The sequence below is a fragment of the Dipodomys spectabilis genome, unplaced genomic scaffold (genome assembly GCF_019054845.1).
Source record: "Dipodomys spectabilis isolate Male_0828 unplaced genomic scaffold, ASM1905484v1 ptg000230l, whole genome shotgun sequence".
Classification (NCBI taxonomy): domain Eukaryota; kingdom Metazoa; phylum Chordata; class Mammalia; order Rodentia; family Heteromyidae; genus Dipodomys; species Dipodomys spectabilis.
Window position 1 is genome coordinate 1,639,229 of NW_024870907.1, and position 13,841 is coordinate 1,653,069.

The window sequence follows — 13,841 nt, forward strand, 5'->3', positions numbered from 1 at the left end:
GGCGCTCTTCCCTCCCCTCCCCGTTGGCTGAAAGCCCTGGAATGAGCAGCAGGGCCCTGTGGAAGAGGAACAGCGGCGAACACTCCAGTGTACCTTAGACATCAGCTGTTAAAACGCAGTGCTCTCCCTGCCCTGGCTGGTACGACCTGCCTTGGGGATGGCCTGGGTTCCCGCGGGCCTCCTTCAGCTTCGTGTTCTCAAGTCACCCCCGCAGGTGCCCATTTGAAATGTGGGGATCGCGTGGCCTCCTTCACATCCATGCATGCCCATTCGGCCCTCACTCCATGCCTGGAAGCTGCAGGCAGGAAAGCTCTAGAGTCTCTCTGCCAGGACCTTGCGCAAGTTAGTCCCTGGTTCTCCACGTCGGCGCCTGCCTGGGGAAGGTGGAGATCACTGGGCCCGCACAGAGGGCCCTTGGCACGAATATGACAAGAGAACGCTCGAGATGAAAAGCACCATGTGTACTTGAAGGTCATCTCCTGAGGTCACGGGTAGAAGAAGCAAAGACCCATGTGACCCTGGGAGACAGAACAGGTGGAAATGGCAGGCTCAGAGGAGGGAGCCCCACATAGCATGGTGGCCCTCAGCAGCTGGGGCTTCTCTGCTCCTGGATGGCAGGACACTGGGCATCTCTTAAAGTCTTAATCTCTTTTTACTTCTATCCCTGGCAGGAATTGGAAACCTTTTCTCTGCTCAGTAATGGTACTGCGGCTGGTGTGGCAGATCAGGTAGGCAGGGGCCTGGAACCTCAGGCCTTTCTTTGCCCCACACCACCTGTCTCTCTGGGTCACCCATGCATGGTAAGAGCTTTGGCTTTGCCCTCTGGGTATAGACGGCCCCAGGCATTGCAGTGACCTGCTGGTGTGCAGCCTATACACCATACATGGCAATATGCCCGGTCCGAGGCCCTTGGCACATCTTCTACCTGTCCCTCACCACATCCACAGCGGTCTGGGCTGGCCAGTTCACTCTGCCTCAGCGGAGTGGCCCCCACCATGGAGAGGCCAGGCTAGCTCGGCTTTGGCGCAGCGCACACACACATGGGAACATTTCATTGCTGGGTGGTGGCAGGCAACATTTCATTGCTGGGTGGTGGCAGGCAGAGTCCCTAGCGTACTATAGGCCTATGTAGATGCGAAAGAGCGTGCCCACAGGAGTTCTCAGAGCATGAGACAGGCAAGGGTCTTACACGGCTTAGAGTCTGTGTAAGTAGGGCATGTGGTGGACAGAGCGCAAGGAAGACTGGGAGTTGTCAGGACAGACAGCCCTGGAAGCCTGGGTGGAGGGCTTCACAGAGCCAGGAAAGCAGCTTTCAGACAGTAGATGAAAAAGGGGCATTCTGATGCCAGGCACTGGTGGCTCACGCCTATAATCCTGGTTATTCCAGAGGCTGAGATGCGAGGATCGTGATTCAAAGCCAGCCCAGGCAGGAAAGTCTGTGAGACTGATCTCCATGAACCACCTAAAAATGGGAAGTGTTGCTGTGACTCAAAGTGGTAGAGTGCTAGCCTGGAGCAAGATAGCTCAGGTGGCAGTGCCCAGGCCTTGAGTTTAAGCCCAACAAACAAACAAACAAAAGAATGGTATTTTCAGCCAGCAGAAGAGCCTGAGCAGAGACCTGGGGTCAGGAGAGGAACCTGGCCCAGGACATAAACCCAGTTCCTCACCAGAGGGCTTCTGCAGAGGGATCTGCAAGTAGACATGTTGGTCAGGTCCTGAGTTGTACCCTTCATCTCAGGGCCTCAGCTTGCTCATGTTCATGTGGTGGTTGTGAGATTACAGGTAAAAGGCTGCTGGAGAGATGGGTTCCATAAACCCCTATGACTAGCTGAATGTTATCAACAAAGGAGCAGGACTTGCGAATGGCAGACTTAGCTAATGTAGGTGCTGTGGGACAAAATGGAGGCTGGGGCCAGGGCTAAGTACAATGGCGGATGGGATGGGTTGGCTGAGGCCTCTGGTACAGGATGAGTGTTGTTGCTATCATTATGGATGTTTGGCAGAGGATGGCTAACAGGAAGGGTCTGGGCCTTCCTCCTTGGGAGCACAGAGGAGGCCAGGGCCACCTAGAGCCTCGCCAGGGGGGCAGGACTTCTGCTGAACTGTGACGGACCCCAAGAAGAATGGGAGAAAGTCTAGGGGAAAGGAATTACGTGTGCCCTGCATGGCCCAGAGGTGGGGACAAGGCAGGACTCCACCGGTGGTAGATTATAGAGGCTGGGGGCTAAGCGCCTAAGCCAGTTTTCGGATTGCAATTGTAAATGTGTTCAGCTGGGTGCTGGTGGCTCACACCTGTAATCCTAGCTACTCAGGATCTGAGGATTGTGGTTCCAAGCCAGCCTGGGCAAGAAAGTCCTTAAGACTCTTTTTTTTTTTTTGTCAGTCGTGGGGCTTGAACTCTGGGCCTGGACGTTGTCCCTCAGCTCTTCAGCTCAAGGCGAGCTCTCTACCACTTGAGCTACAGCGCCATTTCCGGTTTTCTGGTGGTTTATTGGAGATAGGAGTCTCACGGTCTCTCCTGCCCGTGAGAGACCAGCGCCTGGCGTCCTTGAGACTCTTTATCTTCAATTAACCCGCAGAAAACTAGAAATAGAGCTATGGCTCAAAGTGGTAGAGTGCTGGCTTTGAGCAGAAGAGCTCAGGGGCAGTGCCCAGGCCCTGAGTTCAAGCCCCACAACCAAAAATAAACGTGTTCTGCATCTGTCTAACTAATAGACCCTTAGAAAGCCCTCCCTGTGCGCCAGGCACTGGTCTGAGTGTTTTACCAATGCAAGTCATTTCACCCCACGTGCAGCTGGCGGGGGTGGCTTGCGTGTCCTCACTTAACAATTAAGGAAACAGCCCAGAGGGGTTAGAGATGAAGCCAGGCTGGGAAGCAAGCTCAGATCAAGCTCAGTGGCAGTGGGGTCCTACCTTGGATGACTGCCCCGCCCTTTTTTTTGCCTCCTCGTAGTCTGGGGCTGTAAATGGGGAAGGGTATCATTTTGTCTTGAACTGCAGACTGTATGTGCTGTGTTGCAGAGGGCTCGACAAAACCCTTACCACCTCCCTATGATCTGGACCCTATTCTTTTCCAGGTGGGGAAACTGAGGCCCAGAGGTTATATCCTTTCTCCTGGGCCACTGTTTCCCTGAGGTGCCTCTCTGTGACTGTGTGACCTTTGCACCGCACCTGTGCTTGCCTGAGCCCCGGTTGCATGGGGGCAGTGTCTGGTATCTGCCCTGGGTGCTGGGGTATTCCCCGGGGACTCTTCATCAGCCAGGCTCCAGAGCCACACCCTGCCGTGGTCCTTGCCTGGCTAACACCGCCATGTCCTTCCTTTCCACAGGGAATGTCCAACGGATTCGGATCCATTGATGACATCGAAACAGGTAGCACCCCGAATTATGACAGTAGAGTGGGAACAAGATCTCTGGGAAGGCTGAGCCCCTTACCCCTGTCCAGTCCTGTCCCAGCTCTGCACACAGAGAAGCCTAGAAATGGGATAGAGCACATAGACTCCCTTTCTGGACTAGAGAATTTCCCCAGGCTGTCTCCTGATTCTCACCCCAGGCCCTCTGCCTCTTTCTTTCTTTTTTTTTTTTTTTTAATTTAAATTTATTTGTGAACATACTGTACAGAGGGGTTACAATTACATGGGCAGGATAATGCGTACATTTCTTACCAAGCACTGCAGCCTCCTCCTTTGGTTTACCCTTCCCATCCCTTCCCAGCCTCCCCCCTTCCCCCCAATCCCAATCCTTCTCCTCCCCCCCCCCCCCCCCACCGACGTTGTAAAGCTCGTTTTGGACATGTCAACTTGTACTTCTCATTGTTGCAACAGGTCCACCTGTATCCTTAAACAACTGGTTTTTCCCCATCTCCTCCACAAGTAATACTGACATCAAATATAGTGAAAGCAGGGGTTATACTGTCGGGGAGGGACATACAAAGCAACAAAGAGATAATCTTATAAATACGTTAGAAACACATGCATGAAAGAAAAAAACATTAAAATACATATCTAAGGGTTCATTTTCCTGACATCACATTATCTGACCTTTTCCGCTTGACTCATACATATACTAGATATTGCAAATAAGGGACCTCTGCCTCTTTCTAAGTCTTCCTTTTCCCCTCTCTTCCTCATTAGCTTCCAGGGCATTTGCTTACCCCATAGAAAGATGATGATAATAGATATACAGGCTGAGCCCCGGCCATTGGTGTGATCAAACCATTGGTGTGATCAGACCAATGGGCTCTCTGCCTTGGGCTGTCTTCCCTGACCGCCCCCAAGCCTCTGCCTCTGGGCGGGTGTTTGGCAGTGCCAGGCCCTGGTGGAGCTGGGGAGGAAGGGAAGGTGCTGGCTGATCACCCTGGGCCCTGGGGCTCGCTCTCCACTCCCAGCAAATGGCATCAGGGCAGCTACTGAGCAGCCTTCTCCCCTCCACAGACTGCTATGTGGACCTGCACAGCTCCCCAGCCCTGCTCCCTTCTGCTCCTGCCATGTCTCTGTTTCCTCACATGCTGGACCTCCTGGCCCCTCTGGACAGCAGCGGCAGGGCCATCCCCAGCACCGAGGGCCTGGATGACTTCTCGGATGGGGATGTCTTTGGTCCAGAGCTGGATACCCTCCTGGACTCTCTGGTGAGCCATGTACCACCTCCAGCCCCCTGAGCCCCTTTCCGGCCTAGTGCCTAGTCTCCATGTCATAGTTCAAGAAATAAAGACCTTAGAAGGAAGCCATGGGATGCTGGGATCTGAGGATCTCAGTTCACAGCCAGCCAGGGGCAGGAAAGACTAAGAGACTGTTTAAAGAAAAAAAAAAGGCCAGAAGCTGGCACTGGTGGTTCATGTCTATAATTCTAGGTACTCAGGAGGCTAAGATCTGAGGGTCATGGCTCAAAGCCAGCCCAGGAAAGTCCGTGAGACTCTTATCTCCGATAACTCACCAGAAAACTGAAAGTGGCGCTCTGGCTTAAGCGGTAGAGCACTAGCCTTGAGCAAAAAAAAAAAAAAGCTAGAGGTGGGCTGGAAATGTGGCTCAGTGGTAGAGTGCTGCCTAGCATGCATGAAGCCCTGGCTTCGATTCCTCAGTACCACGTAAACAGAAAATGCTAGAAGTGATGCTGTGGCTCAAGTGGGAGAGTGCTAGCCTTGAGCAAAAGAAGCTCAGGGTCAATGCTCATGCCCTGAGTTCAAGCTCCAGGACTAGCAACAAAAAGAAATCCAGGGCTGGGAAGGTGGCTCAGTGGTAGAGCGCTTGTCTTGCATGCATGAAGCCCTGGGTTCGATTCCTCAGCAGAAAAAGCCGCAAGTGGCGCTGTAGCTCAAGAAGTAGAGCATTAGCCTTGAGCTGAAGAGCTGAGGGAAAGCACCCAGGCCCAGAGTTCAGGCCCCATGACCAACACACACGCACGCACGCACATACACAAGCACACACACACGCACACACACACACTTTAGAACATACACCCAGAAGGATGGGTTCAGGCCCCATGACCAACACACACACACATACACACACACACTTTAGAACATACACCCAGAGGGATGGGTCACCTCACAGGCAGATGGAGAGTAGCTACTGGCTCCCCAGAAAGCTTCATGCTTCATTCTGCCCAAAGCCAGGTAATTCACGTTCTCCCCTGATCCCTGGCTCTGTCCCACCTTGCAGTCTCTGGTCCAGGGCGGTCTGCCTGGCAGTGGTGTGCCCAGTGAGTTGCCCCAGCTGATACCCGTGTTCCCTGGCGGGACCCCGCTGCTGCCCCCCGTGGTGGGCGGCTCCATCCCCGTCTCCAGCCCGCTGCCCCCTGCCTCCTTCGGCCTCGTCATCGATCCCTCCAAGAAGCTGGCTGCCTCAGTCCTGGACACCCTCGACGCCCCAGGCCCCGCGCTGGACCCTCTGGACCTGCTCCCCTACTCAGACACCCGGCTGGAGGCCCTGGATACCTTCGGGTCGGTCCGAGGCTCCCTGGACAAACCTGACTCTTTCATAGGTGAGGCCCTGCTGGGCACATTCTTTCCCCACTGGGCAAAATCCCATCTCCGTGACTTCAGTTCTGACATCTCTTTACTGAAGCCCAGGCCGCCTCCCCATGGGCAGTCCTGAGCAGTGCTCTGACTCTGCTGTGCTCAGCACTGCGGAGATGAGCTTCAGGCTGGATGTGTGCGCGCACACACACGCGCATGCATGCGTGCACTGGTAGTGGGGCTTGAACTCAGTGCTTAGGCACCATCCCCTAGCTTTTTCACTCAAGGCTGGTGCTCTACCACTTGAGCCACACCTCCACGTCTAGCTTTATTTTGGGTGCTTAATTAGAAGTAAGTGTCACATAGCACTTCCCTGTCCAGGCTGGCTTTGAACAGCAATCCTTAGGTTTCAGCTTCCTGAGTTGTTGAGATTATAGGTGTGAGCCACGGCACCTGGCCAGGCTAGGTATCTTGTTCTAGATCAAGCAGCAGAGCTGCAGTAGTTCAGGGCTCCTGTGGCTCAGGCTGGTGATCTCTGCCTAGCTCCCAAGAGCCTTAGAGCCCTAGGTTGGGGGTTCTGTGGAGATGACCCTGAGATTGGGGTCAGGAGGACAAGGCTACTGCTCCCTCAGCCGGAAGCCAGAGAAAAAAACCTGACTCTCTCCAAGTCCTGATGGAGCTGGCTTTTGGCAGTCAGATGTGGCCTGGGCCACTCAGAGCTGGGGGTGGGGCCTGTGGGGTGACATCCTGGAGGGAGGTGTCTGGGCCTGTCAGAGTTTACTGGCAGGGTGGAAGGAGCCAGAGGCATAGGCCCTGCATGATTCAGGGGTAGGCTGCAGCCCTCAGAAGACTCCAGCAAAAGGGTGGCATGTTGCTGGAGAATAGAGAAACAGGGGCAGAGCTGAGGCCCTGGCTGATCAGGACAGGGTCCATGGCTTGGGGGCTTCTCTGAGTTAGAAATGTACAGGGGAAGCTGGGCACCAGTGGCTCCCGCCTGTCATCCTAGCTACTTAGGAGGCTGAGATCTAAGGATCGTGGTTCAAATCCAGCCCAGGCAGGAAAGTCAGTGAGACTCTTATCTCCAATAAACCACCTGAAAACTGGAAGTGGTGCTGTGGCTCAAGTGGTAGAGCACTAGCCTTGAGCCGAAGAGCTGAGGGACAGCGCCCAGGCCCAGAGGTCAAGCCTCAAGACCGACAAAAAAAATAAATAAAAATGCACAGAGGAAGTTCTGGGAAGGCCCCTCATTTCCTCCGTGGCAGGGCTGGTGACCTCTGTATCTTTTCCCTGCCCAGAGGAGACCAACTCACAAGACCACCGCCCCCCAAGCAGTACTCAGAAACCGGCCCCCTCGGTGAGTTATGGGCTGAGCTTCCAGGTACCTCTTTTCTTCTGGAGGAGTGTGTGTGTGGAGGGGAATGGCTTTGAGACGTGGGGGGCGTGAGGGGGTGTGGCTTTGAGACGTGGGGGCGTAGGGGGTGTGGCTTTGAGACGGGGGGGGGGCGTAGGGTGTGGCTTTGAGACATTGGGGGCATGAGGGGGCGTGGCTTTGAGACGGGGGGGGGAGGAGAGGGCGTAGGGTGTGGCTTTGAGACAATGGGGGCATGAGGGGGCGTGGCTTTGGGCCTCTGGTTGGGTCTCAGGGCCAAAGACGAGCCCTGCGGTGAGATGCTATACCCTCCATGAAGGACGCCTCTCAGAGGCCCGAGGTGCTCTCCTCGCCCTTCCTCACCTGCCATGCACTGGCCGGCACACAGGGGATGCTCACTCTGTGTAGAGGAGCACATGGCAGCCCTGCGTTAGTCTACTCTCCAGCTTAACCTGTCCTGGGTTCACCAGCAGTGGACAGGCCGCACCCCGACTTCAGCCCAGACACTAGCCGTGTGGCCCTGGGAAGTCATGGAATCTGGCTGGGACTGGGGGGAGGGCACTGTAAGGCCTCCATGAAGGCCACCGCTGTTTCTCCACTTCATATGGACCTTCCGCTCAAGGAATGTTCTGAACCAGGCTCACTGCTGCCCACCTTCCCCTGCGGGGCCAGGACTCCAGTTCTCGTCCTGATGTTCTGGGTCCTGGACCATAATACAAGGGCTGGGAGGGGGGAGGGAGGCAAAGAGTGCTCTCCATCCCGGGGTACAGCACAGCCCTAGTGGCTCCAGCTGTCACCCCCGGCCCAAGACAGGCACCTCTTCCCCTTCCAGCCGGAGCCCTCCATGCCCAACACCGCCTTGCTCATCAAGAACCCTTTAGCTGCCACCCATGAGTTCAAGCAGGCCTGCCAGCTGTGCTACCCCAAGACAGGTAACCCAACCCACACCTGCTGTAGTGTCAGGAGAGTGAAAGCCCACAGTGAGAGGACCCTCACGTGTCTATGGGGGATCTGGGACAGGAAGGGAAGGGGGCGGGCCTTGGTTAGGGACCTCCCATTATTTCTAGAGAACCATTGAGGTAGGCAGGCTCACCACATGTCTGTGTAGCTCAGGGTTGTTGTGGAAAGGAGGTGGGGGAAGAGACACGCAGGGCCCCCCCGCCCCCGCCTCCAGGAAGAGAATGGCAGGGAAACCTAGAAGCAGGCCAGTTGATTCACCAGTTTCCCCCCTCCATCCGGCCTGCCTGTGGCCACATCCCCCCCCTCCATCCTCCCTGCAGGCCCCAAGGCAGGCGACTATACCTACCGAGAGGGCCTGGAGCACAAATGTAAGCGAGACATCCTACTGGGCCGGCTCCGGAGCTCAGAGGACCAAACCTGGAAGCGGATCCGGCCCCGGCCCACCAAGACCAGCTTTGTGGGCTCCTACTACCTGTGCAAAGGTGGGTGGCCTGCAGTGGGGGCTGGCGCCAGCCAGAGCCCAGTTCCTCCTACACCCTGCCGCCGCTGTGTGGCTGGTTCAGACAGCAGAGCAGAGGTGGTCCTCACCGCCACTGGGGAGGGAGGGGAGAAAGCTGAGGTTTTAGGGCTCATGAGGTCATCAAGGATGAGTTGACATGTCAGGGTGAGCACCTCCTTTCCTGACCAGCTCCACATTTATTTATTTTGTGCTGGTCCTGGGGCTTGAACTCAGGGCCTGGGTGATGTCCCTAAGCTTTCCTGCGCAAGGCTAGACTCTACCACTTGAGCCACAGCTCCACTTTGAGGATTTTGTTTTTTGGTAGTTAATTGGAGTCTCATAGACTTTCCTGCCCAGGCTGGCTTCAAATCATGATCCTCAGATCTCAGCCTCCTGAGTACCTAGGACTCAGAAAGAGGGAAAAGAGGACAGAGGAAAGCAGGCCTCTTCAGGAAAGGAAAGGCTCCAGTGTCTGAGCCTGTTTTCCTCTTTCCAAACTCCCTGGCCTCCTTAGTGATTTATTGAGCCAGGCACCAGTGGCACACACCTGTAATCCTAACCACTCAGGAGACTGAGAGCTGAGGATTGTGGTTTGACAGCAACCCAGGCAGCAAGGTCCATAGACTCTTATCCCAAATTAGCCACCAAAAAGTGGGAAGTGTAGCTATGACTTAAGTGATACAATGCCAGCCTTGAGTAAAAAAGCTAAGAGACAGCATCCAGGCCCTGCATTCAAGTCCCAGTATCAGCACACACACACACACACACACACACACAAATAAATAAAAGAGAGCTGGGCGCCTGGTGGCTCATGCCTGTAATCCTAGCTACTCAGGAGGCTGAGATCTGAGGCTTGTGGTTCAAAGCCAGCCTGGGCAGGAAAGTCTGTGAGACTCTTATCTCCAGTTAACCACCAGAAGTATAGCTCAAGTGGTAGAGTACTGGTCTTGAGGGAAGTTCAGGCCTCAATAATAGTACACGCAAGTGTGTGCACACACAAACACCCCCCCCCCCCAACCTTCATCACCCAATGTTCTCTCCAAGGCCTAGAGAGTAACAAATAATCCTAACCTCTGTCTGTTCAGCTCTTGCCAGCCATGCTGTTAACCACACAATATTCATTTCCTGGTGATAATAATTTTTTAAATCCCTGTTTTAAATCCCTGTTTTCTGTCTACTTCTCCAAAGCCTTTTCTTTTTTTTTGTTAGTTATGGGGCTTGAACTGTAGGCCTGGGCGCTGTCCCTCAGCTCTTCAGCTCAAGAGGAACACTCTACCACTTGAGCGACAGCACCACTTCCGGTTTTCTGGTGGTTTATTGGAGATAAGAATCTCACAGACTTTCCTGCCTAGGCTGGCTTTGAACCGCGATCCTCAGATCTCAGCCTCCTGATTACAGGCGTGAGCCACCAGCACCTGGCCGGCAGAGCCTTTTCTATCCCTCCTCTCTTGCTTGACTTGCATAACGCAGTCTTGAGGGTACCAAGCACATTGACCCAGACCTGGCACCCAGGAAGGCGTCCTCGTAGGAGAGGGTAGCAGTAATTTTGGGATCGTGGGGACACTGTGGGCTGCTGTCCCCGCCTGGCAGAACGTGTGTGCTGTTGCCTCTTTGCAGACATGATTAACAAGCAGGACTGTAAGTACGGAGATAACTGCACCTTCGCCTACCATCAGGAGGAGATCGACGTGTGGACGGAGGAGCGGAAGGGCACCCTAAACCGCGACCTGCTCTTCGACCCACTGGGGGGCGTCAAGCGGGGCAGCCTCACCATCGCCAAGCTCCTCAAGGAGCACCAGGGCATCTTCACCTTCCTCTGTGAGGTACCTGCCCGCCCCCTCCCTCCTCCACGGTGCTTGGACCATCCAAGCACACGTCGGGCTAGGGACGGCCATCATGAGGTTAGCCCTGGAACCCAAGTCCTCAGCCTGAGTCTGCACATCCTTGGACTATCAGAAAGCAAGGCCCTGAGGATCTTCTCCTGCTAGATCGTAGCCAGCCTTGTCATTTTGCAGTGGTGGAAACCGAGGCCAGGAAGAAATAGCGACCCACCCACCTGCTCTTCACAGATAGCTAGTGGTAGGCCTTCTCGTGGCAGCATCAGTACCCAGATGCTGACTCCATGTACCGCTGGTGATCTGGGGCTCAGATTGGTGAGGTAAAGTCCAGGCCTACCTCCAAATGCCAGCCGCCATGTGTGGTCATCTCCAGGTAGCTGAGGAGTTCACTCAGCATTGTCCTTATGGCTGTTGATTTGGGTTCCGAGTGCCTGGCACTGCTGTCCTGAGCCAGACGTCTGGGCTTTGCATTTCACTTCCCAGGTTTGATGTCCCTGTCCTTCTGGCCTGTGTCCTGGTGGTATGCTCCCCAGGAAATGCTCTCCCATGTTTCTTCATCCCTCTCAGTCCCAGCTCTCAGGCCAGTGGCTCCTCCAAGCTACCCCGGACCTTGCTCAGCCTTGGGCGTAAACTTGGCCTGTGGCCCAAGAACAGACAGAACAGTGTCATGTCCATCTTGAGGGAACAAGAGCTTGGGACTGGGCTGCTGCTGAGTTTGGTGCAGTTCAGTCCAGTCCTGATCTTCCCCTAACCCTCAGAGCGGCCGGGAGGCCTGGTGCCAGCTCCCCTCAGGGAGCAGTTGGCACAATTTACCAAACTCCCTTCCCTCCCTCCCTCCCTCCCTCCCTCCCTCCTTTCTCTTCCTTCCTTCCTGCACTGGGGCATAACCTCAGGACCTGGGTGCTGTTCCTTAGCATTTTTTTACATTAGGTTGACATTTTACCACTTGAGCCACAACTCCACTCTGACTTTTTGCTGGTTAATTAGGGATAGGAGTCTCTCAGACTTTCCTGCCAGCCTGGCTTTGAACTATAATCCTCAGATCTCAGCCTGCTAAGTAGCCAGGACTACAGGTGCAAGCCACCAGTTTGAGTTTTCTCTCTCTCTCTCTGTGAGCTGCTCAGAGCACCTTGAGACAGAGCAGGTGTGGCTCTACCCAGTTTATAATTGAGGCTTCAGAGATCCAGCGTCGCCCCTGCCCCAGGCCTTCAGAGTCGTGGGGGTGAGGTTGGGGTGGGTGGGGTGGCCAAGGCTCAGCTCATCCGTGAGCTGGAGCCAGAAACATGAAGGAGGAAGGAGGGGGAATCAGACCCTGGGATTTTCTTCCTCAGCCCCTCACCCCAAGCTTACCAGACACAGCTGTCTCTGCCTGGGATGTCATTTGGGGTTCTAGCCCACCCCCTCCCCAGATGGCATTGCAGGCTGCCAGCCCGTTCCCTCCCCGGGCAGATCTGCTTTGACAGTAAGCCTCGGATCATCAGCAAGGGCACCAAGGATTCACCATCCGTCTGCTCTAACCTGGCTGCCAAGCACAGCTTCTACAACAACAAGTGAGTAGCAGGCTGAGGCCAGGATCAGAGGCTCCCTGGGAGCCGCCCCAAAGGCTGGGCAAGAGCTGAGGGCCAAGAGTGGTGGGGGTCGCCCCTGGGAAGTTCAGGAACCACTCATCGAATAGCTCCTGTATTCCATGCATTGTGGGGATTTCATGGTGTCTGCAGGCGCTTGGGGGAGGAGTCCCTGTTCCTCTTGTACAGGGGAGAATCAGATGGTCAGTGGGTAAATCAGGACCCTGCAGCCCTGTATTCCACACCTGCCCTCCACTCTCCACAGTCATGGCAATGGCAGACAGGGCACGGGGGATGCTGGGTCAGCCCAGCATCCCTGCCTTTGCTCCCTGTTTCCCACCTTGCCTCTGGCCCCAGCATAGGTATCAGAGCCAAGCCCTGGAGTCGGGCAGACCTGGGTTCAAATCCTAGCCTAGCCGTGATCAGATCTGTGTTGGACCAGTAGCTGCTACAACTTTGGGTTTCCTGGCCCAGGAAGAATCTGTCAGCTTGCCTGGCCCTGGGTACTACGGTAGCCTTGTCAGGAAGGTGGGAGGTGCTGGGCCTGGGGTCTGCATTGCGCCCTCTCTCCGCTCCTCCCCACCAGGTGCCTGGTGCACATCGTCCGCTCCACCTCTCTCAAGTACTCCAAGATCCGCCAGTTCCAGGAGCACTTCCAGTTCGACGTGTGCCGCCACGAGGTGCGTTACGGCTGCCTGCGCGAGGACAGCTGTCACTTCGCCCACAGCTTCATCGAGCTCAAGGTCTGGCTGCTGCAGCAGTACTCAGGTGCGGGGCTGGGGGAAGGGAGTGGGGGGGAGTGCGTGGGGGGGAATTCAGAGGAAGGCAGCTCTCAGGGAGCTGACACATCCTAGATAGCCCAGAGGAGACAGGGTATGCTTCAGGGGGCTGCGAGGCCCCGGGAGATCATGGGTCTCTCCCCATCTGGGGCCTGCCACGGGAGAGCAGGTGTGGAAATGGGAAAGGGAGTCCCAACTCAGCTCCACTTGCTGCCTGTGATGGTCAGAAGTCCCTTCTCAGGCTAGGCACCCATGGCTCACGCCTGTAATCCTAGCTACTCAGGAGGCTGAGATCTGAGGATCACAGTTCGAAGCCAGCCCAGGCACTAAGTAACCACCAAAAACCTGAAAGTAGAGCTGTGGTTCAAGTGGCGAAGCGCCAGCTCTGAGCAACAAAGCTAAGGGGCAGCGCCTAGGACCTAAACTGCAGGAGAAGGAGAAGAAGAAGTAAAATCACTTCTCTGCTCTGGGTCCTCCTCTGCTGGTCTGGTTGTTGACCAGTGTTGAGCCCAGTCTCTGCCTCCACACTCTGTACCAGGGGTTTCCTGTCACCTCCTGTACTGGGATTCAGGTATGAACTAGTAGAGACCATTGCTCCAGAGGTCCGTATGCAAAGAGAGATGTAACTGTTTCATCAGAATTAGGAAGCAGGTTTTTCCCTACCGCCTGTCAGAATTGTGTGTGTGTACATGTGCTGTTCTTGTGGCTTGAACTCAGGGCCTCAGCACTGTCCCTGAGCCTTTGTGTTCAAGACTCATGCTCTACCACTTGAGCCACAGCTCCACTTCCTTGGTGGGTCATTGGAGATAGTCTCACAGACTTTCCTGCCCCAGCTGTCTTCAAACCATGTTCCTCAGATCTCAGCCTCCCTAGGAGCTA

The 13,841-nt window shown here is 55.2% G+C and overlaps 1 protein-coding gene across 1 annotated transcript in view; it reads left to right on the forward strand.

Moving 5' to 3' along the window:
- The window catches only part of Zc3h7b (zinc finger CCCH-type containing 7B), a 43,066-nt gene that overhangs the window by 21,390 nt on the left and 7,835 nt on the right, over positions 1-13,841 (forward strand). The window contains exons 7-16 of the mRNA XM_042697973.1: positions 672-728; positions 3,329-3,371; positions 4,433-4,626; positions 5,657-5,978; positions 7,248-7,306; positions 8,154-8,253; positions 8,602-8,763; positions 10,398-10,603; positions 12,068-12,168; positions 12,770-12,951. Coding sequence (XP_042553907.1) covers positions 672-728; positions 3,329-3,371; positions 4,433-4,626; positions 5,657-5,978; positions 7,248-7,306; positions 8,154-8,253; positions 8,602-8,763; positions 10,398-10,603; positions 12,068-12,168; positions 12,770-12,951 — 1,426 coding nt within the window. The remainder of the gene's footprint in view (positions 1-671; positions 729-3,328; positions 3,372-4,432; positions 4,627-5,656; positions 5,979-7,247; positions 7,307-8,153; positions 8,254-8,601; positions 8,764-10,397; positions 10,604-12,067; positions 12,169-12,769; positions 12,952-13,841) is intronic.